Below are 26,208 nucleotides of genomic sequence, written 5' to 3'. Positions count from 1 at the left end.
GGCAATAACAGAACAGGCCAATCTCACTCATCCAGAATCCCAGAATAACCAGTAGCGAGTGCAGCCTTACGGAGAGACTCAGGAAGAGCTTCTGAATGTTAGTGGAGACATTTGTGTAGTTGTTGTGGAGTTACATTGATCATCTCATCATCATGTTGAACTTCTCCACAAGTGTCCACAGTTCCTGAGGTGTTTATAAGACAGCGGTGACATGTTCTGGTCAATAGTGTTCAGTGCTCGTCTGTGCTCAACCACAGAACAGTTTCAGGCTTTGCTGGATCTTCATCATTGCGTTAGAACTGGTCTCTGTTGTCTCTTGTGAAACCAAATGTCGGCTGGTGTGTGTAAACGTGCAGATTAAGGGCCGCTAATATTATAATAAGATCCTCTTCATACGTCAGAAGGAGAAGAAATCTGATCGGATTATTTTTTGACATGCTTGCAGAGAAAATATTATTTAAATTTTTTAGAATTATTTTAATTCATATTACAGGATAAGGTTCTTAAAATAGTTTCTTAACCTTATTAAAAAAATGATACAATACTAAACAAAAATATTATTATTTCTAGTACCACTGAATTTAACGGTTTATTATTATTATTATTATTATCATTATCATAACTTATTTTATTATTAAATAATATTTTTATATTTAAAAATAACAGATAATTAAAAATAAAGTATTGTGTGATTTTTATTTATTTTTTTAATGTCTATTTATTGTATTATTATTTTTATTTTTTTGCAAGTTATGTTTTTGGTCTTTTTGTGCCTTTATTTGATAGGACAGTAGAGATTTTGACAGGAAAGCGTGGGGTGGAGAGAGAGGGGAAGGGAATCGGCAAAGGACCTCGAGCTGGGAATCGAACTTGGGTCGCCGGAGGCGCAGTTGCGCTATATGTCGGCGCGTTAACCATGGGGCTATTGGCGCCGACATTTATTGTATTATTAATTTATTTTATTTAAGTTGTTTTTTTTTGTGTGTTTTTTTTACAACTTTTAATTTTTTTGCTTTTATTTTATTTGTATTTATTTTATTTTTTACTATTGGTGTCGACCAATAAAATAACTTATTAGGATTTTATTTATTTTCATGATTTTTCAGGTCTAGAAATCACACTGTTGAAATCCCCTCATGGAGGGGATCCAGGTTTTCGTGGAACATAAAATAAAAGACCAACATAAAAATGTCAGTCGTTGAGGTTACAAATGAAAATAAGGAGCATGATATAATCTCGATTCTTAGCTGGTTTAGCTTTCTTTTGTCTCATTTTAAATAATTTTAAGTTATCTTTCGGCCTGGTTAATAAACGATAAACATAAGCAGACTGTGGCTCTTTGAGAGCTTGTCCTGTCAATCACAGCTCAGGAGTTTATACTGTACAGGATTTACTATTAAAACCTGCATTAAAGGTTAGCGTTTCCACCGGAACATTTCAAAGCGGAAGAGAATGTCAGATTATATATTATCTGTCTCGATGCATCGCAGCGTATGCTAATCCAGGAGCTCTTTCAAGAGACGAGAGGAGCGTCTACACACACACTGGAGTTAAACTTGTCAGTGTTATGTCTAATGCAGGTTTGTGTTAAAGACGCGTTAAATAATAAGCTTGTTTTCGGTGTCTTTTTGCACCTAGTAAACTTATATTTACACTACCAGTCGAAAGTTATGGCTCAATAAGAATTTTTATGTAATTTTTTTGGGGGAAAGAAATAAAAGAAATCAATGTGTGTTGTGTGTGTGTGTCAGGTGGCGTGGTGTTGGACAGGAGTGTGTTCGCTGCTCGTCGACGACTTCGTGAGATGCGGGTCGGATCAGATGCTGCTCGTGTTCGAGGACCAGAATGCACCTGGAGATCTGCTCAGAAACTTCGTGCTCACCGATCTGTGCGCCGTCACTTATTCTGTGCGTCAACGGTTTCATTCTTAAGCTTTTGCTTCATGACGCAACTTGTTTAGCCTCTGTAGAGTTTGATAGAATACACTGATATTTATTAAAGTCCCTCTGTAGTCAATCATCTTATCTCTTAAAACTCATCTTTGATCACCAAAATGACATATTTAATCTTCATGCCTTAAAATATCTTGACTGTAACTCGACACCCTTGCCTCATTTAGTATGCGCGGCTCTATGAATATGCAAATGAGCCCCGCCTCCACTCACTCACTCACTCAGCTCAGAGATCCACTGGTTGACGATCACACGTTGATCTGATTGGTTACAAGGTAGTTTGTGATGTCAGAAACACCAGCGATTTCAAAGCGTGTGTTTGAGACTGTCTTTGGTTCACTGCAGTTTTAAGGAGGAAATACTCAGCAATGGTGTCGACTTATGAATTTACACATGGTTTGTCTTAAAGCGTATTAAAAACACCACATAGACACACAAACAACATTAAACGCTGGACTTTCACCACAGGGAGACTTTAAGGAAATTGTCATTTGCAATCAGATTGTGTCAATTTGATACAAATTAACCATGTGATAAAGTACAAGACACTGACATTAGAGTTAAATGCATTCTATTAAATAAATGAATTTGCTCTATGTTGAAACTGTAAGTGTTTTGCAGTGTGGACGATCAGACGGAGCGGTCCTGAACACATCAGACACGGCGCAGGAGAACTTCCTTCTCACAGTTCAAGCGCTAGAATCCAGACTGCAGGTAAACTCTACTGACCAGGTAAAGCTTCAGTGGGGTTCAGTACACAACTCTAGGGTTCTAGGTGGGGTTCAGTACACAACTCTAGGGTTCTAGGTGGGGTTCAGTGCACAACTCTAGGGTTCTAGGTGGGGTTCAGTACACAACTCTAGGGTTCTAGGTGGGGTTCAGTGCACAACTCTAGGGTTCTAGGTGGGGTTCAGTGCACAACTCTAGGGTTCTAGGTGGGGTTCAGTGCACAACTCTAGGGTTCTAGGTGGGGTTCAGTGCACAACTCTAGGGTTCTAGGTGGGGTTCAGTGCACAACTCTGGGTTCAGTGCACAACTCTAGGGTTCTAGGTGGGGTTCAGTGCACAACTCTAGGGTTCTAGGTGGGGTTCAGTGCACAACTCTAGGGTTCTAGGTGGGGTTCAGTGCACAACTCTAGGGTTCTAGGTGGGGTTCAGTGCACAACTCTAGGGTTCTAGGTGGGTTCTAGGTGGGGTTCAGTGCACAACTCTAGGGTTCTAGGTGGGGTTCAGTGCACAACTCTAGGGTTCTAGGTGGGGTTCAGTACACAACTCTAGGGTTCTAGGTGGGGTTCAGTGCACAACTCTAGGGTTCTAGGTGGGGTTCAGTGCACAACTCTAGGGTTCTAGGTGGGGTTCAGTACACAACTCTAGGGTTCTAGGTGGGGTTCAGTGCACAACTCTAGGGTTCTAGGTGGGGTTCAGTGCACAACTCTAGGGTTCTAGGTGGGGTTCAGTACACAACTCTAGGGTTCTAGGTGGGGTTCAGTGCACAACTCTAGGGTTCTAGGTGGGGTTCAGTGCACAACTCTAGGGTTCTAGGTGGGGTTCAGTGCACAACTCTAGGGTTCTAGGTGGGTTCTAGGTGGGGTTCAGTGCACAACTCTAGGGTTCTAGGTGGGGTTCAGTGCACAACTCTAGGGTTCTAGGTGGGGTTCAGTGCACAACTCTAGGGTTCTAGGTGGGGTTCAGTGCACAACTCTAGGGTTCTAGGTGGGGTTCAGTGCACAACTCTATGGTTCTAGGTGGGGTTCAGTACACAACTCTAGGGTTCTAGGTGGGGTTCAGTGCACAACTCTAGGGTTCTAGGTGGGGTTCAGTGCACAACTCTAGGGTTCTTGGTGGGGTTCAGTGCACAACTCTAGGGTTCTAGGTGGGGTTCAGTGCACAACTCTAGGGTTCTAGGTGGGGTTCAGTACACAACTCTAGGGTTCTAGGTGGGGTTCAGTGCACAACTCTAGGGTTCTAGGTGGGGTTCAGTACACAACTCTAGGGTTCTAGGTGGGGTTCAGTGCACAACTCTAGGGTTCTAGGTGGGGTTCAGTGCACAACTCTAGGGTTCTAGGTGGGGTTCAGTGCACAACTCTAGGGTTCTAGGTGGGGTTCAGTGCACAACTCTAGGGTTCTAGGTGGGGTTCAGTGCACAACTCTGGGTTCAGTGCACAACTCTAGGGTTCTAGGTGGGGTTCAGTGCACAACTCTAGGGTTCTAGGTGGGGTTCAGTGCACAACTCTAGGGTTCTAGGTGGGGTTCAGTGCACAACTCTAGGGTTCTAGGTGGGGTTCAGTGCACAACTCTAGGGTTCTAGGTGGGTTCTAGGTGGGGTTCAGTGCACAACTCTAGGGTTCTAGGTGGGGTTCAGTGCACAACTCTAGGGTTCTAGGTGGGGTTCAGTACACAACTCTAGGGTTCTAGGTGGGGTTCAGTGCACAACTCTAGGGTTCTAGGTGGGGTTCAGTGCACAACTCTAGGGTTCTAGGTGGGGTTCAGTACACAACTCTAGGGTTCTAGGTGGGGTTCAGTGCACAACTCTAGGGTTCTAGGTGGGGTTCAGTGCACAACTCTAGGGTTCTAGGTGGGGTTCAGTGCACAACTCTAGGGTTCTAGGTGGGGTTCAGTGCACAACTCTAGGGTTCTAGGTGGGGTTCAGTGCACAACTCTAGGGTTCTAGGTGGGTTCTAGGTGGGGTTCAGTGCACAACTCTAGGGTTCTAGGTGGGGTTCCGTGCACAACTCTAGGGTTCTAGGTGGGGTTCAGTGCACAACTCTAGGGTTCTAGGTGGGGTTCAGTGCACAACTCTAGGGTTCTAGGTGGGGTTCAGTGCACAACTCTATGGTTCTAGGTGGGGTTCAGTACACAACTCTAGGGTTCTAGGTGGGGTTCAGTGCACAACTCTAGGGTTCTAGGTGGGGTTCAGTGCACAACTCTAGGGTTCTTGGTGGGGTTCAGTGCACAACTCTAGGGTTCTAGGTGGGGTTCAGTGCACAACTCTAGGGTTCTAGGTGGGGTTCAGTACACAACTCTAGGGTTCTAGGTGGGGTTCAGTGCACAACTCTAGGGTTCTAGACTCATTTTAAAGAACCCTTTCTATAACTTTTTCTTGTGATAAAGTACATTTACGAGCTGTTTAATTCATAAAATTTAATTAAAACCAAATTAATTGAAAATAAATCCATAAAATCGTGGGAACCAATAAAAGGCTTTTCTTATAGACTCTTAATGAGTTTACTTTCTTCTAAAATGGTGATATTATAAGAATTGCTCAAGCAAAGATGTGTTATTTCACATAATTCTGTCCATAATACAAGTGTTATAATATTAGTATCATAGTTTTTATTAATAGTTGTGGTAACACATTTTACAATAAAGTTGCATTAGTAAACATGAAATAAGAATAAAATATACTTCTACAGCATTTATTAATCTTAATCTTAATGTTAATTAAAAAATTTACTCGTGCATTTTTACGATCCAAAGTTGTATCTGTTATTAGTTAATGCACTGTGAGCTAATGTGAACATGAGCATTTTATTATATAACATTAACACAGGTTAATAAACGCTGTATAAATATATGAATCATTGTTAGTTAATGCATTAACTAATGTTAAAAAATGAGAGCTTGTAGAAAATGTTACAATAGTTTTTATTTAAAAAAAAATCCATTTTATTTTTGTTATTTTAGTCATTTTGTTGTGTGTTTTTGCCATTTTATTAGGTTTTGTTTTTTAATATATCTATATAGTTTTAGTAATTTTTATTTGAGTAATTTTAGTACATCAAGTTAAACTGAATGAAAATGAGAATTTCTTAAATGGCAATTTCCATATTTTATTTTATCTCAGTTTTGTTTTAATATTGTTTTTTATTTAACTATAATAACCCTGTTCCAAAGCTCCAAGAAGTACACAATAATTAAAATGCATGCATTTTTAAAAACAAAATATAATATAAAATGTTTAAAAACTAAGTAAATTTTTTTCAGTTATGCACTTGTAGTTGCATTGTAAAAGCATTTCATACAAGCTCCAAAGAAGTTTTGTACAATGAAAGTATCATATAATTAATTTTAATTTGTTTTTAGACATGCATTGAGATATTCCTCTGAAACGTCTTCCTCTCTGCTGTTGTTCTTGGTTTGTTCTGACTTTAGAGCGGCCTGAACTTCCTTGAAGACCTTCAGAGAGACGTGGAGGTCAAAGACAGACTCATACTACAGTCTTTAGTGGCCTTGACTGACCTGGTATCAGGACGAGAACATGTGATATTCCCTCCAGAACAGGTTCTTCAACTTTCATAGTAATATCAAAATAAAAATGGATTAAAGATGGCCTATTATAAAGTGTTTTCAGGCTCTACTAGAACAGGTTTTCCTGCTTGAATGTTTTCCTCATATTCTCCATTGTTGCGGCTCCTCTCTTCCCAGTCTGTCAGTAACGCTCTGTTTACTTCCTGTCTCTATGAAGCCCCTTCCTTCTGAAAAGCACACTGTGCTCTGATTGGTCGGCTGGAGCAGTGTGTTGTGATTGGTCGAGCGCTTCGAGTGTGTTTGGGAAATGCCCCGCCCCTTACCATAACCGCCAGTTTAACACACTACTAACTAACTCAACCAGGCCCCGCCCCTTTATTCTGCGTATGAATTATTATAATGAGGAATACTGTGACGTGTTCGTTCCCGGAAGAAACTCAAGACTACAATGGAGGTGTTTCAGGAGTTCAGGAACACTGACACTGATATAGAGAATAACTCACTTTTTAATGCTCTAACTTCAACATTACACACTAAAGAAAGATGAAAACGTTAAAAATCACAAGAAGACCCCTTTAAGACTAGTGAAAGATGTCTTCAACTGGTTCTTTAAGGTTGTGATGTTTGATCCACCGCTGAACATCAGAGACAGTGAAGGTTCTGGAAAGCGACTTTGTTTCTTGTTGTAATGGAGGGACTTTTTGATGCTCAAACAGCAACACTACACACTAAACACAGATGAACATGAGGAAGAAGCAGAATAGGTGCTCTTTAAAAAGTGCTGAAATTTAAAGTCAACACTTGAACACACTTTTTATACCCGGTTTGTGTGTATCTGTGCCGTAGGAAGGGCTTGTTTCTCTGTGGGATGAGGATGATGATGCTGGAGATGAAGACCTTGATGTCTTGGATGATGAGATGGAGACTGAATGTGCCGAAGCTCTTCTGAAAGTGGACAGAGTTTGGCAGAGAGTCATTGGACAGAGTTTGATCGTCGGTGTCGTTCTGAGACCCAAGAATAACACGTATGTCACGAGATTTAAGTCAGTCCTAAGAATAATAATCAAGGCGTTTTCTACAATGATTTTCACTAAAGGATGAATCAGATTTAATCTTTTTTTATTTACACTACTGTATAAAAGTTTTTTTAATGTTTTCTCTTCCTTCTTGAGTCTCTTCTCCTCAACAAGACTGCATTTATTTGATCAAAAATACTGTAAAAATTGTGAAATATTATTACAATGTAAAATATCTGTTTTCTATGTGAATATATAGTAAAGTGTAATTTATTCCTGTGATCAAAGCTGAATTTTCAGCATCATTACTCCAGTCCTCAGTGTCACATGATCCTTCAGAAATCACTCTAAAGCCCCTTTCACACAGCACGATGATCCCGGCAAATTGCCGGGAAATTGCCAGAACGCCTTCTGTGTGAACGCAAACATGACCCGGGATTGATTCCGGCATCGATGCCGGGTTGGGGACCTAGTAACATTGCCGTGTTCAGTCCCGGAACGCGCGCTGTGTGAACAAAAGCCGTAATAATGCCGTGTCGTAGTGATGCCGCTGAAGCCGGGATTGTTCGCCAGCTGTGAAACGGTACGTAATGCGCAAGTTTATGATCGAATCAGAGAAAAAAATGCACAAGCGTGGTTTCTCGAGAGAGAAATCGCAGCTCATAAGCAAACTTAAGGCGCTGCTGAGACATTACAAGTCACATCGATGTCACTTGTTTTTACGGGATTTTTACGGGTTGTGTGTGAACGCACTCTCTGATTCCGGAAAATCACTGGCAGTGTGAATGAACCAAAATCAAACGATCCCGGGTCAAATCCCGGGTCACTTTATCCGTGTATTTTCCGGAATCTCTGTGTGAAAGGGGCTTAATATGATGATAATCTGATAAATTGACGATTTGCAGATTAAGGGCCCTATTTTAACGATCTAAGCTCATGGTCTAAAGCGCGGGACGCAAGTTCACTCAGGGCGTGTCGGAATCCACTTTTGCTAGTTTAACGACGGGATAAATGGTCGGTGCTCCCGGCGCTGGTTTAAAAGGGTTGTCTCTATTCTCATAATGAGTAATGGGTGTGTTTTGGGATTTACGTGCGTTAAACCAATCAGAGTCTCATCTCCCATTCCCTTTAAATGCCAGTTGCGCCCGCGACATGGAGGATTCGCTATTTACATGACGGAATTTGATAATGGAAAGACTGAACGCGTCTCCAGAGCGCAAACGGATCTGCTCGTGCGCAAGCAGAACATCTACGGGATAAGCCGGATTCACCATATCTTTATGCACACAATAATAATCTTTTACATTGTAATCCTTTTATTTTAAATATTTGGCATGTTTGTGTGTTGCTGTGCGTCCCTGTGTGTGTAATAAGCAGAGTGTGTGTGTAATAAGCAGAGTGTAGCGCGTTGTGGACCCGCCTATAGGCGCACATTACTAACACGCTCTTTAAATAACAAAACAAATATTCCGCCATTGTTTCAGTCGGTCAATGTCTCAGTCTATTTCTGTTCCTCAAAATAGCAATGCTCATCAATGCACCAGAACACACACTCGTTCTCAGACCAGCAGCTCATGGGCGCACAAATGCATTTGCTATTTAAACATCGCGGCGCAGGACGTGAAAATGAAAACTGCGTCGGGCTGAAACTAGCAAAACACACTTGCGTCGCGCTTGGCGCTGCATTGCTCCGGGTGTAAGATAGGGCCCTGAATGCATCAATATCAAGACATATAATAACAGCTTTGTCTCTTCCGTCAGGTCTGTAATGAACATGAGCGTTTCGGTCGTGGATTCTGGAGCCGCTCCCGTTATAAACACTAAGATCCTGCAGTTTCCGGAGTCAGATGTGTGTGTTGCTCACGGCCCGTTTGATGAGAAGAAGATCAGACGCTCCGAATGTCCCGGATCAACACTTGCTCTGGTCGCCGTCACTGATTTGGCTCCTTTATTAACCTCAGGCTGCGTCAGATGTCCCATCATGCTCCATTACAGCACCAGAGAATCATCCGGGTCTTCTCGGGTTTCTCAGTTCTGCGGGCGAATCTCAGTGGACCTCAGAGATATTTCCATGGGGAAGTTTCATCCGCGTCTGTTACAGGACAGCAAGCTCAACACAGGTCAGATTCGTAAAGCATTAGTTCTCTTCAGAGTTAAAGTTTCCTGATCATTTACTCTCCCTCCACGTCATCCAAGATGTTATAGTGTCTTCAATGGGGTCCAACGGGTTGAAGGTCCAGATGTGAGTTTCAGTGCAGCTTCAAAGTCTCGACACGATCCCAAAAAAAAGCAAGCAAAAAAAAGCTTTTCACCACAGGGGGACTTTAAATTTGATTTGATGTGTGATTAGTTTGAGAGTAATGTTGATGTGTGTGTGTGTGTGTGTGTGTGTGTGTTCAGACGAGGCCAGAGAAGACCTGCTCAGTCTGACTGCGCTGTTGGACTCCTGGTTGTTCCTCATCGAGTGTCCGGATCACACACTGGCGGATGTTCAGGGGTTTCTTCACGAGTCTCTGTGTGTTTCGGTGCTGGACGTCGACCCGCGGGTCATCGCTGACCCGACTGACCTCAGGCTCTTCCACTGGGACCAGAGATCCCCGTTCCAGGCGCTGTTGAGCGTCCAGTGCAGGTGAAGACATCAGTGTGTGTCCGTTCATGAAAATACATCAACAATATATGACTATAAATGAACAACATATCCACGATCTTGAGAACCTCTTTGAAATGCGATGTGTTTTCCTCCTCCACAGGGACGACCTGCGTTTGCTGCAGTTCCTGCACTCGCTGTGTGACTTCCTGCCTGCGTCGCATCATATCCGGTTTCTGGAGAGCCCGAGGTCACGCGGACCCGGGCCGGATCTGGGCCGGACTCTGGAGACGGAGATCATCTCTGTAATACAGGAGCTGTCGCTCGTGCTCCAGTGTGGAGAGAGAGGAATGACAGGACCGGAGGAATCAGACCCCGAATCCTCAGAGCCGCTCCAGAGACGGAGGGAGGCGTGGCTTAAGGAACGGGGGCGGAGCCACACGAGGCTCCGCCCCCTGGTGGACGGCTCCGCCTACAGCAGACTCGTGGAGCGGATGATTGACAGGCAGCTGGACGCTGATGAAGTCGCTCTGAGGGAAGCGGCTCGTCTGTAGGTAAAGGAACACATCGCTGTCGAGCTTTAAACTTGTAACATTAAATTGCTTTTGAAATAGGAATCGGAATCGTTAAAATTAAAGTAATGACCAGTTCAGAAGCTCTACAGAAGACACGTGTCCTTATTCAGATCAGTTCAGCTGAAGTTCTGTCGACAATGACACTTTTTTGATGTTCTTAGGGTCAATTGTAGGGGGAAAATAACAGCATAACGGTTTGAAATGATGAAAGTGTGATTAAATGTGACAGAATTGACATTTTTAGTTGAATTATTCCTTTTAAAACAACTTGGGAAAGATGCAGGAAAAGCATGAGGAACATCACAAATAATAAAATAACCCATGTTACTTTGCATTTTCTGTAGGAAGGAAAGGAAAGACTGAAGCGGTTGTTCTGCGTGTTCCGGCTCGGCGTCGAGTCTTCTCTTCCTGACACTTCTGTGACATTTCCACAGAAAACACTTCAGCTTTCCCACACGACCCCGTCGGTCCTGCAGGAGGACACGTGATGAAACATGTTCAGATCATCCATATCTGTCCTTCACCTACAGGAAATATGTGTGTTTACTGTTCACAATAAATAAAAAGCTTTTTGTTTTCCGTTGAAGACCTTATACATGTGTTCAAAGTTGTAAAGAAAGCAAATATTATTGGACTATGTTTGACCAAAATATACGGTTTCATTCTTTCTACTTCAAAATGTCTCATTTTATTCAGCGTTGCAAATTTACATATATAAATACGTGTGTGTGTGTGTGTGTGTGTGTGTGTAATATACACATATACACACACACACACACACACACATATCTACATACATACACACCTATACACATTCACACACACATATCTACATACATAGACACCTATATATACATTCATACACACACACACCTATATAAACACATATGTACATGCATAGACACACCAATAAATATACACTCACACACATATATGTACATACACACACACACACACCTATACACACATATCTATGCTACATACATACCTATACACATACACACACACATATCTACATAGACACCTATATATACATTCATACACACACACATATCTACATACATACACACCTATATACAGTATACACACACATATCTACATACATACACACCTATATACAGTATACACACACACATATCTACATACATACACACCTATATACAGTATATATACACAGACACCTATATATACATTCATACACAAACACACACACACGTATGTACATACATAGACACACATATACACATACATATCTACATACATACACACCTATATACAGTATACACACACACATATCTACATACATACACACCTATATACAGTATACACACACACATATCTACATACATACACACCTATATACAGTATACACACACACATATCTACATACATACACACCTATATACAGTATACACACACACATATCTACATACATACACACCTATATACAGTATATATACACATAGACACCTATATATACATTCATACACAAACACACACGTATGTACATACATAGACACACATATATACACACACACATATATATATTATGTATTCAAACATATGCATACAGATTATTGTAAAGCATTACTGTTAAATGCAAATGGTTCTGACAGCAAAAAATTCTTGTTTAAAAAAAGTTGATTGCATCAAATATTTGATTATTTTGTGTGTTTGTTTGCTGTTGCTATTTCTGTCAGCAATCGCCCCCGTGATGTGCTGTTTAATAACAGTCCACATGCGTCTCACTTAATCTGTGCACTTCATTTCATCCGCCAGACTCTCTGACACCGCCGAGATAACCCGTGTGTTCAGACAGACCACAGCAAATATTCATAATCATCCACTTCAAGTGTCCTCGCAGCTGCCAGCGTTACCATGGCAACCAGCATCCGTCTCCGCCTGGAGATCGTGTCTGAGATCCGTCAGGATGGTGAGTGTGAGGGTCTTGGAACATTTCTATTTTTTGAAGAATTTCTTTGTTGCATTTATTAGTTGAAAATCCAGCATTTTCACTGTAATAAGTTTAAGTTTGACTATTTAAAGACTATATCTGGTACACTATCAATTCAAAAGTTTGGGGTCATTAGGGTTTTATTCAGAAAGGACACATTAAATTGATCAAAAGTGACAGTAATTTAATTGATCCACTGTATCAAATAAAGGCCTAGGCTTGTGAGAGTTGAAGAGTAAGCAGATCTAGCCGGTTTAAGGCCTCTGTGTATGCAGTGACGCTTTCCTTCCACCAAATGCGACATACCTCTAGTTTTGTTTTCTTCACTTTCCATCCAAACATGCCAGAACAAAAAACAAAAAAGCCAGTTCCCTAATGACATTATCCTGCAGGAAGTGACATCATTTTGTTTGTTCAACCTGTTTGGTCAAATTATGGCACGGATCAGTTCGAGATCAAAATGAAACTTTGCCTCAACATTGTTCATTTTCCTTTTCATCCTGTAAATAATCAAGCTGTAATTCATAAAGTATCTAGTCTAATATATAAATGCTTTTAGAGAAATACAACACCAGCAGAATCATGAAGTTACAGATTTGAAAAGGTTTCTTTAGAGCAGGAATAATCCAGACACTTTAACCTCTTATCTTGGTGAACTAGTTATCTTAAACTCTTAAGGGTTAACAGTAGAAGTAGTTATTTCATCACTAAACTGTTGCAAACTCAGTTTCTCAGCTTGAGTCACAGGATGATGCAACATTGATCACATGATCTGAGAGGATTTAACATTAATGTTCCTCTGCTTTAGTCTGGTTTACCCCTGCTGGAAGAGGCTGGAATTACACCATCTCTCTCCATTGACAGCCACTCAAAAGTTTAATTCTGATTAAATACATTTTTATGCAGCTGCAAAACCACAGATATTTTAGATGTTTTGACGGCTCTTAAAAAGTTAAATGGATTACATTGTTTGCCTGTCCGTTTAAAACGTTGCAGCTGAGTACAGGACAGATGCTTTATGAAGTGACTTCATGTGTGCAGGTTTTTGCAATATTTGTATTACCCAGCAATTTTTTGAAATAATTGACTCAATAGACTTGAAATATGAAAATGTTCTTCAGAATATGCAGCATTTAATAGGTTATGCCATTTGATTATGCGTCACAGCCATGAGAAAACAGACAAATCTACATCGTACCGTACATTAGTGAGAGACAACGTGATAAAGATGCTTTTCATCTGCGATCTTCACTATTATGTGCTCTTTAAAATACAAAGAAATTGAGACGACAGTTTGTGTGTGTGTGTGTGTGTGTGTGTGTGTGTGTGTGTGTGTGTGTGTAAAAAACAATATTATATATTTATGTATTATTTTACATTTTAAAATATTAATATAGTATATATAAATATGACACTATTTTATGTTTAAATATATATAATGTAATACATATTTAAAAAATCTTATATCAAATTGTAATATATATATATTAATTTAATTGACTTTTTAAAATATGTATTTAAAAAAAATTTGATAATGAAATCTATATTAAACAATATTAATACTGTACAATTTGATATAAAATTAATGTATGAATAATATTATATTTTAAATTATTATATAAATATAATATTACACTATAATATATTTAATATATACAGAATATAAAATATATTAATATTTTAACATTTAACATAATATTTTAAAATATATTTATACATAATATTATATCAAATTGTACAATATTAATATTGTTTAATATAGATTTCACAATCTGATATTTTATATATATAATCTTACACTATATTATATGCTTGTATATAAAAAATATTATCTAACATTTTAAAATACTTTATATAATGTATATAAAATGTATTATATAAAGGATTTTTAAAAATTGTAGATAATATGTATTATATATATGTATTTAATATAGTGTACTTTTTATATATATATATAATATTATAAATATTTTATATATAATATAGTGTAATATATATATATATATATATATATATATATATATATATATACATATATATATCTTATGTTAAATTGTAAAATAAATATATAAATATTACAATTTAATGTTTTTTAAACATATATTTTCATAATATATTTTAATTAATTTGTAATTTGGTTATATTTCCTGACTTTTCTAACATTTTATAGTACATTATTTAATAACATATATTATAATATTTCTTTTGATTTGTGGATGACATAACCTGAACATTGATGTGTTTAGTGAGATTTGGATATATGGTGTGTGTGTGTGTGTGTGTGTGTGTGTGTGTGTGTGTGTGTGTGTGTGTGCAGTAAATGTGCAGCTGTGTGTAGAAAGAGGAGGAGAGTGACGACTCGATTCATAAAAACTATCAAGATCCAAAAGACAATCATATAAAACAGTGTCTTTCGTATGAAACCTTTCAACAACAACAACAACAACAACAACCACGGATCACGTACACATCAGAAATTCACGTTAAATTGATAAAAGTCCTCGGTTTTCATAACTAGACTTTCCTGGCGCTCTCGTGTCGGATGATCTTGTATGTGATCCAGTAAAAGACGTTAAAGATCAGGAACACCATCGGGAACGCGGCTCGGGAAACGGTGTCGATCCGCTTGGCTCGGTCCACAAACTTCTTCCGGTTCGGTTCCGAGTCCTTCGGGATTGACGGCTCCTGAATGGCGTTGGTCGCGGGGCTTTTGCTGTAGCCGAAGTGCAGGCGGCCATCTTGTAACTCTTCCTCCTGTGTGTTCAGGAATAAAGAGGGAATTTGTGTTATAGGGGTGTGTGTTATCTCAGAATAAACCCCCTTCAGGTGTGTGTGTGTGTGTGTGTGTTATCTCAGAATAAACCCCCTCAGGTGTGTGTGTGTGTGTGTGTGTGTGTGTGTGTGTGTGTGTGTTTGTGTGTGTGTGAGTGTGAGTGTGTGTGTTATCTCAGAATAAACCCCCTTCAGGTGTGTGTGTGTGTGTGTGTGTGTTATCTCAGAATAAACCCCCTCAGGTGTGTGTGTGTGTGTGTGTGTGTGTGTGTGTGTGTGTGTGTTTGTGTGTGTGTGAGTGTGAGTGTGTGTGTTATCTCAGAATAAACCCCCTTCAGGTGTGTGTGTGTGTGTGTGTGTTATCTCAGAATAAACCCCCTCAGGTGTGTGTGTGTGTGTGTGTGTGTGTGTGTGTGTGTGTGTGTGTGTGTGTTTGTGTGTGTGTGAGTGTGAGTGTGTGTGTTATCTCAGAATAAACCCCCTCAGGTGTGTGTGTGTGTGTGTGTGTGTGTTATCTCAGAATAAACCCCCTCAGGTGTGTGTGTGTGTGTGTGTTATCTCAGAATAAACCCCCTCAGGTGTGTGTGTGTGTGTGTTATCTCAGAATAAACCCCCTCAGGTGTGTGTGTGTGTGTGTGTGTGTTATCTCAGAATAAACCCCCTTCAGGTGTGTGTGTGTGTGTGTGTGTTATCTCAGAATAAACCCCCTCAGGTGTGTGTGTGTGTGTGTTTGTGTGTGTGTGAGTGTGAGTGTGTGTGTTATCTCAGAATACCCCCCCCCCCCCACACACACACACACACACCTGAGGGGGTTTATTCTGAGATAACACACACACACACACACACACACACCTGAGGGGGTTTATTCTGAGATAACACACACACGCACGCACACACACACACCTGAGGGGGTTTATTCTGAGATAACACACACACGCGCACACACACACACACACACCTGAGGGGGTTTATTCTGAGATAACACACACACACACACCTGAGGGGGGTTGAGGCGAGTGTGTAACGAGTGTATAGCGAATGTGTAGCGAGTGTGTAACGAGTGTGTAGCGAGTGTGTAACGAGTGTGTAGCGAGTGTGTAACAAGTGTGTAGCGAGTGTGTAGCGAATGTGTAGCGAGTGTGTAGCGAGTGTGTAGCGAGTGTATAGGGAGTGTGTAGTGAGTGTATAGGGAGTGTGTAGCGAGTGTATAGCGAGTGTATAGGGAGTGTGTAGCGAGTGTATAGCGAGTGTATAGGGAGTGTGTAGCGAGTGTATAGCGAGTGTATAGGGAGTGTGTAGCGAGTGTATAGGGAGTGTGTAGCGAGTGTATAGGGAGTGTATAGCGAGTGTATAGCGAGTGTGTAGCGAGTGTATAGCGAGTGTATAGGGAGTGTGTAGCGAGTGTGTAGCGAGTGTATAGGGAGTGTGTAGCGAGTGTATAGGGAGTGTGTAGCGAGTGTGTAGCGAGTGTATAGGGAGTGTGTAGCGAGTGTATAGCGAGTGTATAGGGAGTGTGTAGCGAGTGTGTAGCGAGTGTATAGGGAGTGTGTAGCGAGTGTATAGCGAGTGTGTAGCGAGTGTGTAGCGAGTGTGTAGCTACACACAATTTTATAAATATTAATATTATTTTATAATATATTTATCAAATAAAAATTCATATACATTTATGAATTTAATTAATAATTTATGTGCTGTAATTTATAATATTATAATTATACAAATATATTTTTCATTTTATTAAAATATGTCTATTAAATTGTATTTTTATTTTTATTTATTTTTTTATTTAATTAAAATATATATTATTATTTATTTATTTACCTAGAACATTTAGTATATTAAAGCAGCGTTTTAATTTGTTCATGAACAAATGAAAAAAGATTATATACTGAATAATAACAGGTTTTGACCAATGAACATTTTAAACAAATAAATCCTTGAATCAGTTTTGAACTAATTCACAGAAATAAATCAAACTTACCAACTCTAATGGAGAATTTGCAATCATGTATTAGCATATTACTCATTTTAATTCGCTAATCAATATTTTACCAGCTAATTACCATAAATAAGCAGCAGTGAAGTCCAACTTTTAAAAAAACAAAACCTGAAAATGCATGAATTATCATTTATTATCACTCACACATCAGATGTTTGACTCATATGACTCATATGAAGTCTAATATAGTGCAATAATTTTATGATTGTTTTATGATAGTGTGTTTTTGTACATTTAACTGGATGGAAAACAGCTTCTGACTAACATCTCGTTAGCGTTCCAGAGAGGAAATAAACGAGTGAATGACGACCAGCTTTAATCACTGGATAAATTATTCCTTTAATGTTATTTTTGTCCCATTGGAGATTCATTTCAGCCCCAAATATGAGCAATTCTTTCACATGTTTGTGAATAATTAATGAGTAAACAAACTGACTGGATGAAACCGCCTCGAGATGTCGAAGTAAACGGTGATTATGAAGCGTTTGAGTGATTTGTAATTGACTCTGGTGTTAATGCGCTGCTCGTTAAAGCTGGCGACGCTAATGTCGTTTTTAAACCAGTGTCTTCAGTCACACACTGCAAAACATTCTCACTCAGTGCGTTTGTCTTGTTTCCAGTCCAAATATCATCTTAAATCAAGATGCATTTACTAAAGTAGTAAAATACCATTAGATATTAAGTCTAGTTTTCTGGGTGAATAAATGCAAATGAAGTGAGTTTTTGCTTAAAACAAGCAAAATGATCCTCCAATGGGGGAATTTAAACAGAAACAAGTTTATTTATCTTCTCGATTTAAGAATTGTTTGATATTTGGACTGGAAGCAAGAAAAACACACTGAGTAAGAAGAGCATGTTCTGCATGCCGTCCTGCAGGATATGAGTGTGTGTTGCCTCTGCCTGCGCTTGAACATGAGTGTGTGTGTCGCCTCTGCCTGCGCTTGAACATGAGTGTGTGTGTCGCCTCTGCCTGCGCTTGAACATGAGTGTGTGTGTCGCCTCTGCCTGCGCTTGAACATGAGTGTGTGTCGCACCTTGGTGTGTCGCCTCTGCCTGCGCTTGAACATGAGTGTGTGTGTCGCCTCTGCCTGCGCTTGAACATGAGTGTGTGTGTCGCCTCTGCCTGCGCTTGAACATGAGTGTGTGTCGCACCTTGGTGTGTCGCCTCTGCCTGCGCTTGAACATGAGTGTGTGTCGCACCTTGGTGTGTCGCCTCTGCCTGCGCTTGAGCCGCAGGAACTCCTTCTGTTGTCTGGAGACGAAGTTCACTCCGGCGTACTCCAGCAGGGCGGCGAACACGAACAGCAAACACACCGCCATCCAGATGTCTATCGCCTTCACATAGGACACCTAACACACACACACACACACATCGCATCAGATCTGGGGAAATATTCATGTATTTGTTCATTATAATATTTTATTTATAATTGCAATATTATATATATATTATAATTTTTTTGTATGTATATATAATTAAATTTTTTTTTTTACTATTTATGCATTTTTATGTATAAAATTATATGTATTATGTGTGCATATATATATTTTTTTTCATACAGTTACAAAATATTATAAAATGTAAATTATATATTGATTTATTATATATATATATATATATATATATAAAAATATATTTATTATAATATTTTAATACTTTTTGTATTATATATATATATAATTGTAAAATATGTATTAATATATTTTAATATGTATGTATGTGTGTGTATATTTACAGTATATATATGTGTGTGTGTGTGTGTGTGTGTGTGTGTGTGTGTCATTTTTTATTTTATTCTTTTACTTTAAAAATATTTTTTATTTATGCATTTATATATATATATATATATATATATATACACAGTATTAATTTACACACACATATATATATATATATATATATATATACAAATATATATATTTATAAAATAATTACATTTTATTTGTGTGTAAAATTCAATTTATATTTACATTTTAAATTATTCGTTTTTAATTTATGTATTTTTATATATCAGAATACAAAAAATATTATATATATATATTATTTACATTTTATTTTATTATGCTTATTTAATTTTACAATTATTTATGTATTTTTAAGTAGAACATTTAATATTAAAGCAAGGTTGTTGTTTTTTGTACATTTTAATATACTGAAATAGTAACACAGTCTCTGAAACAGTTCGATCAAATTCACAGAAATTAATCAAATTGACCAATAATGGATAATTTGAAGTTTTATTACACTGATCAATATTTTACCAGCTCTAATTGCCATGAATAAGCCGCAGAAAAGTCCAACTTTAAATAAACAAAACCTGCATGAATTATCACTTATTTCCAGGTTTACTATGAACTGCCGATGTTCATTACATCTATCAGGTTAAAACAGAGCGACACACTCAATCTCTCACTGATTTACATATGGAGTCACATGATCCTGCCGTACGGCTGGAGAAAACAACAGCCGTCATTAGAGCAATAAAACAGGAGCAGGGATTATGGGATTATTGGCTGTCTATTAATGAGCGCTTTCATTTGCACATAATAATGTGAGTATCAGATTAGCATAACTCGATGAGTTCGAGCGGCTGGAGTTTAAAGATGTGTTTAGAGAGCCGCTTCTCTCAGGAAAGGTCATTTGCATTATGTGTTACGGAACAGATAATTGTGTGTTCCAGCTTCTGTTGTTGTGAATCAGGACTCTTTCCTTTTGATATTAATAGTCGCTGACGTCACACAACTCTTGATGATGCGATGATTCATCTCCATAAACTGGATCTCATTTACATTACTGGAGAAACACTGATGATGTTTGAGGATGTGATCCAGATGTTGAGAATAACTAGTGTTTTTATTTTATTGTCAATATAAATGACATTATAGTATTTAATTCACCGTTTACTGAATATAAAATTAGTTTTATTAATTTTAAAATATATGACAGTTATTCTGATTCAAGATTATTAAAACAATAATGATGTGTAAACGATATATCAATTGTATACATCATCATTATTGTGTTAATAATCTTGAATCAGAATAAGTTCCTCTTGCAGCATCTCTTCTCGTCTCTGATGAAGTGGGCGGAGCTATAACCTGTCACTCACATGAGATCAGCCAATAGCAAACCACAACCATCCAATCAACTCCCACAGACACAATCAAGCCCCGCCCACATCTGTTCTTGTTCTGGGAGCGTTTCACTGGGATATACGGCACAATAGAGGAGAGAAGATGATCGCAACTAACGTTTCATGCTGACTTTAATGTCGGAGCAAATTTACCAACGTCACAAACACGACTGATAACAATATAAAAAGCCCATTAATAAACAACGTGTTGAAGAAAAACGAGACATCAGGAATATTCTCACAGTTTGATCCGTTCAATATTCTGCAGGAATCAAGTCGGTAAAATATATATATATATATATATACACTCTAAAAGATGCTGGGTTGTTTTAACCCAATTTTGGGTCAAATATGGACAAACCCAAACGTTGGACTAAAAATGCAATTTAAAAATTTAACCCAACGGCTGGGTTTGTCCATATTTGACCCAAAATTGGGTTAAAACAACCCAGCATCTTTTAGAGTGTGTATATATATATATAAATATTAGAATATATATCATATTTTGAGATGCAGTACAGCTTGTAAAATGGCAGGATATGGCAACTTGTGTACAGCTGTGTGTTTACTTATGAAATTAACGAATGATAAATAGACTAATCGTACAATATTTGAATGATTGTTGTGAAGTGAGTAACAGGTGTGATCAATCAATCCCCACAGACACAATCAAGCCCCGCCCACATCTGATCTCGTTCCAGAGGCGTTTCACTGGGATATACGGACCAGTAGAGAAATAGAGTGCAACAAATGAAACCTCTCTGTATATTGTTCCAGACCCTCATATTTCTGGCTGTGAAGTGAGTGACGGGTCTGACCTTCGGTAGCGAGGCCCGTGACCCCGAGCTCTGGGTCGTCATGGTGAGGACCGTGGTGATGCCGAGCGCGACCCGGGCCGGAGCCGCGTCCATGTTGATCCAGAAGGAGACCCAGGAGAGGATGACGATGAGGAGGCTGGGGATGTACATCTGGATCAGGTAATACCCCATCTGCCTCTCCAGGTGGAACTTCACCTCGATGCACGTGAACTTCCCTGAACACCATCAACAGCTCATATCAGTGTTTATATCTGAACTATCAACCGTTATCCAGTGCTTCTGTGATGATGTGGATTATTGTAAGACAGAAATAACAATACTGGGTGGTAGAAAAGACTGTTTCATATCCATACATGACAACGGCTCAGATCTGAATGTTCCTGTGCTCGTACTAGTCGAAGGTGGTCCAGTGTGATCAGTCATGAGTGTGTGTCTTCTGACCTGTGTTATAGTGTTTGGTGCAGTAACCCAGGTCCTTCTCGTCTCTGATGAGGAACTGTGGTAAAGTCAGACCATCAGCCACCTGAACCGGACCTTGATCCAGCCACTCGAATATCAGGTCGTTCATGGTGTATCCGACTGGAGAACAGAAACACGGATTCAGAGCCAGAACGTACATTTCCAGAAGAAAATGTGAGTGGTGCTTGCAGTGGCAACACTCGCCACTCGGTTGCTAGGGTGTTTCTAGTGGGTTGCTAAGGTGTTCTGGGTGGTTGCTAGGTGGTTGCTAGGGTATTCTGGCTGGTTGGTAAGGTGTTGCTAGGTGGTTGCTAGGGTATCCTGGGTGGTTGCTAAGGTGTTTTGGGTGGTTGCTATGGTGTTGCTATGCGGTTGCTAGGGTTTTCTGGGTGGTTGCTAGGGTGTTGCTATGGTGTTCTGGGTGGTTGCTAGGGTATTCTGGCTGGTTGGTAAGGTGTTGCTAGGGTTTTCTGGGTGGTTGCTATGGTGTTGCTATGCAGTTGCTAGGGTTTTCTGGGTGGTTGCTAGGGTGTTGCTACGGTGTTCTGGGTGGTTGCTAGGGTATTCTGGCTGGTTGGTAAGGTGTTGCTAGGTGGTTGCTAGGGTTTTCTGGGTGGTTGCTATGGTGTTGCTATGCGGCTGCTAGGGTTTTCTAGGTGGTTGCTATGGTGTTGCTATGGTTTTCTGGGTGGTTGCTATGGTGTTGCTATGGTTTTCTGGGTGGTTGCTAGGGTGTTGCTATGGTGTTCTGGGTGGTTACTAGAGAGAGAGAGAGATAAAGACACTCCTGAGGAACTCACAGCTCTCCAGCTGCATCGTACAGGTCTGGACATCCATCGGGAAGTTCTTCAGATCCATCGGACAGGACAGGATTAACGTCAACCTGTGAAAAACGGGACACATTCAACACTGCAAAAAAGGATTTTCTTACTCAGTATTTTTGTCTTGTTTCCAGTCCAAATATCGTAAAATTCTTAAATCAAGCGACATTTACTAGATGAGTAAAATGCCATTAGACATTATGTCTAGCATAATCTTAATGAAGTGAGTTTTTGCTTAAAACAAGCTAAATGATCTGCCAATGGGGTCAGAAAAATAATCTCGGTTTCCATTTGAATTAACATTATTTCTCTTACCCCATTGGCAGATAATATTGCTTGTTTTAAGCAAAAACTCACTTTATTTAGATTTTTCCCCCCAGAAAACAATATCTTATGGCATTTTACTACTTTAGTAAATCCATCTTGATTTAAGAATGTTTGATATTTGGACCTGAAAACGTTCCAGGATGTTTCTCCGTATAATGGACTTCAGTGGGGTCCAACGGGTTGAAGGTCCACATGTGAGATCTATATGAAGCGTCACCTGGAAGCTGAAGCGACACTATGACTTATGCATGAATTCAAACACTGACGAGGAGCTGATGTGTGCAGATTTATATAAATAGACCATCATTTATGAAAACTAGGACAGCGTCATATCAGCTTATTTTCACAACAGAACGTAACAGAGATTCTGTGTTTCTCCAGACGCGTGTGAACTTACAATCAGAGCAGGAGAAGGAAGTGAGTTTGAGAGATAAACCTGATGACACTTCACAAATAATTACAAGAAAACTAACAGCAAGTGACACTGAATTAAAAGTGAAATGAAAAATATGAAAAATGAAAAATAATTTTACAGTAGAGCACAATCAGAACGCTTTATGAATAGTTTATGTCAGAATTTAAAACTTTATTTTAAAACCTTAGGCTTACATAAAACAATAAAAAAAAAATCATTGTGGTCCAAGTGTTATTTTAGTATTATTTATAGACTATTGTAGTATTAATTCATATTTTTAATTAACATTAATTTTTTTATGTGGTATTGTCATTTTTATTTGTTTTTTTTTAAATGTATATTTACATCAGTTTTAGTAATTATAGTTTTTCATATAATTACTATATTAAAAACTATCATTTCAATGTATAATTTCTATAATTTAACTTAAAAAAATTAAAATAATTTTAATTTTATGTCAATTGCAATTTTTGCAAAGGGCAAAACTAATATATGACAGTAATATCCAGTGATCTACAAACTACTTTCAGGCAAAAACTACAAATCAAATTTCGTAATTTTTTCATGTGATTCATAAATGAATGTGATGAAACGTGTTTGAAAATGTGTTTGTGTGTGTGTGTGTGTGTGTGTGTGTGTGTGTGTGTGTGTGTGTGTGTGTGTATGTCTTCATTTCTTCATCTTCTTCTTACACTTCGAGGTGTTGAAGTCAGCTTTAATTTATAATGACTGTGCTCTTTTTATGCGACGTGATTAATAATAATAATGTTTATTAATAATGTCTTTATATCTAATCAGTGCCGAGAGTTAAAGAATAAACCGCTTGATTATCAGTATTAGCAATGGATTTGACGAATTATGTGATGTTATTTGTTTTGTGTTACTCTAAAACTTTAATATCGTTATATTGTTATATACTATTATATTTATAAGTGAGGTTTACGTAATTATCCAGACACATCATTTATTATAAAGTATCAAATATGATCATCAGGCTTTTAAGGAAGATTTATTTGTTCGTCTCTCGATCATCATTGTATTGCATTGCATTATATATTTTAAAACTACAGAGATTTGATCATAAAACTAAGCATTAAATATCATCTGACTAAGACTATTATCAGATATTAATATTTATATGCATTTTATGTAAGTATCAGCTATACTGTTATAAAGATCTCATTGATTTACATTACAATAGTCAGAATTTCATATAAATATCAGCATCTGCAGAAAATTGCATATTTTTGCTCAGTTTGAGGCTCTGAATAAAAAACTGAGCTGTTTTATCCATATTCTCACTATATGAGCCATAAAAGCCTGATGTATCAGATATGATTCTTAACAAAAACACACATGCAGACTCTTTCTTTTATACTGTATTGTGGTTCAGTAATGGGTTCAATTTCATAAAATATGAAATATTTTTTTCTATTGTGTCATTTGATCAAACAAGGCGAATTACTTGATAAAATCAGATTTAAAGACACGTGAAGCACGAGCTGAAAGAGGACGTTTGTACAATTAAAACAGTGGAAACTATCAGTCAGACACAGGAGGACTGGAGAGATTGAGTGTTTTGATCATTTAATGGCCTTTTGCGTATCAAATATGATCCGGTAGATTAAAGCATTGAGATCTTCATACCTGATGCTGTACAGGACGGTTCCGTCTTTAAAGATCCTCAGGAGCTTGTTGTCCGTCGTGACGTCGTGGAAATTGGCTCCTTTCTCGTTGGCGAAGAACAGGTCTGGTTTCCAGATGGAGTCCAGCATGGACGGGTCCAGATCCAGAGACGAGTCCGGATACTCGCTGTACGCCAGTCGAGGGTCGTTCCACTTCTGCCGGAGGAAGATGTTCACCCTGTAGTCCTGACACACGTACAGCCAAACCAAACATTACTCACACTCCAGGGGCCCTATTTTAACGATCTGAAACGCAAGTATCAAGCGCGAAACGCAAGTAACTTTGTGGGCGGGTCTCGCAAATCTAAAATGGGTTGGTCTAAAGTAGCTTCATTACTCATAGGTGTGGTTTGGTTTGGAGAAACACACCCAAATTAGCTTCGGTTAAACAGAATTACCTAATAATTTGGGTAAATGTGTAAGCTAGATTTATGCCCATTTTTTCACATCTTCATGGACACAACAATGATTTCCCTCGTGTGTTAATATTTTTCCTTGTAATAATGTATGGTTTTCTAAAAATGACTTTAGCGCCACTGACTTTAGACGAGGTTTCTCCTGGTCAGTGGGGGAATTGTTTTCTGAAACTGCAAAATAGCACCAGGGAACGTTTGCGCCGGAACACGCCTCCTCTTTTCGCTGAACCGCCCCCGGGAGCGCAAGTTCATTCCCTGATTTACCGAAGTGTGTGGAGGGAAAAGTCTGTTGTGCGTCGGGTGCATAATAGGAATGATACATGCGTCGCTGTACAAAGTCAATTGCGCTGGGTGCAAGATATCATTTCACTAGTGTGATCAGGACACTATAGTTCATTTATGTAAGTGAGGAGAGCAAAATAAAGTAAACTGTGACATATTATACCCAAATATTCTTCATACAGCGACTACCAGTAACTCTTTTTACACACAGACTGAACAAAATGAAGCATTGCTTGGTGATTGGTTGAGCTAAACTGGTATTATCTAATTGTGTAGTTAAATTTAACAGCTGACAGATATTCAACATAATTCATGTGTGAGACAGTCTAACAGAAGGACGGACAAAACCAGTCAAATATCAACTGAGTTCTGCTCATATTTTATTACCATTTTCTAAACTATAGCGAATAAACTGATAATGTGAGATTCTGGTTTGACTGTACGTTTGCTCTGACCTTCACACACTCTTAGAAATAAAGGGTCTTTATTGGCATGAGTGAAGAACCTTTAACATCCGTGGAACCTTTTAAGAACGGCTCACTTCTTCGGGGAACCAGAAATGGTTCTTACTGCAAAAAAACCTTTATATTTAAGAGTGCATGAAGCTGAAGGTCATTTGTGCTTATAGTGGAGGAATTAAATGATATTCAGCCTTCAGTCTAACTAGAATGGAAGTAAATGGGGTCATTTTTTAATTAGGGGCCGAGCAGCAGTTCTATTGTAGTCGTTAGTGTTCCCATTATTAGTCT

General features: G+C 38.7%; 2 protein-coding genes across 4 annotated transcripts in view; one reads left to right on the top strand and one right to left on the bottom strand.

The window, feature by feature from the left end:
• The window catches only part of fancb (FA complementation group B), a 25,396-nt gene extending 4,244 nt beyond the window's left edge, over window positions 1-21,152 (top strand). The window contains exons 3-12 of one of the 3 annotated variants that reach the window (XR_014628943.1): window positions 1,752-1,907; window positions 2,574-2,666; window positions 6,104-6,232; window positions 7,046-7,224; window positions 8,977-9,335; window positions 9,616-9,844; window positions 9,966-10,352; window positions 10,722-10,914; window positions 12,157-12,310; window positions 21,014-21,152. Coding sequence is in view for 2 of the 3 variants with exons in the window: in XM_084421172.1 (XP_084277298.1) it covers window positions 1,752-1,907; window positions 2,574-2,666; window positions 6,104-6,232; window positions 7,046-7,224; window positions 8,977-9,335; window positions 9,616-9,844; window positions 9,966-10,352; window positions 10,722-10,740 (1,551 nt within the window). In the remaining variant the exon portion in view is untranslated. Of the gene's footprint in view, window positions 1-1,751; window positions 1,908-2,573; window positions 2,667-6,103; window positions 6,233-7,045; window positions 7,225-8,976; window positions 9,336-9,615; window positions 9,845-9,965; window positions 10,357-10,721; window positions 11,053-12,156; window positions 12,311-21,013 lie in introns of those variants that run through there. The other 2 variants (XM_084421173.1, XM_084421172.1) reach the window with 2 other exon arrangements.
• The window catches only part of glra2 (glycine receptor, alpha 2), a 24,830-nt gene continuing 13,104 nt past the window's right edge, over window positions 14,483-26,208 (bottom strand). Inside the window, exons 4-9 of the mRNA XM_084421174.1 lie at window positions 24,724-24,947; window positions 22,314-22,396; window positions 21,496-21,633; window positions 21,055-21,269; window positions 18,303-18,452; window positions 14,483-15,085 (exon numbers count right to left, since the gene is read on the bottom strand). Coding sequence (XP_084277300.1) covers window positions 14,846-15,085; window positions 18,303-18,452; window positions 21,055-21,269; window positions 21,496-21,633; window positions 22,314-22,396; window positions 24,724-24,947 — 1,050 coding nt within the window. The 3' untranslated portion in view covers window positions 14,483-14,845. The remainder of the gene's footprint in view (window positions 15,086-18,302; window positions 18,453-21,054; window positions 21,270-21,495; window positions 21,634-22,313; window positions 22,397-24,723; window positions 24,948-26,208) is intronic.

Source organism: Rutilus rutilus (genome assembly GCF_951802725.1).
Source record: "Rutilus rutilus genome assembly, chromosome: 10".
Lineage (NCBI taxonomy): Eukaryota > Metazoa > Chordata > Actinopteri > Cypriniformes > Leuciscidae > Rutilus > Rutilus rutilus.
This window is presented reverse-complemented; position numbering and strand designations above follow the sequence as displayed.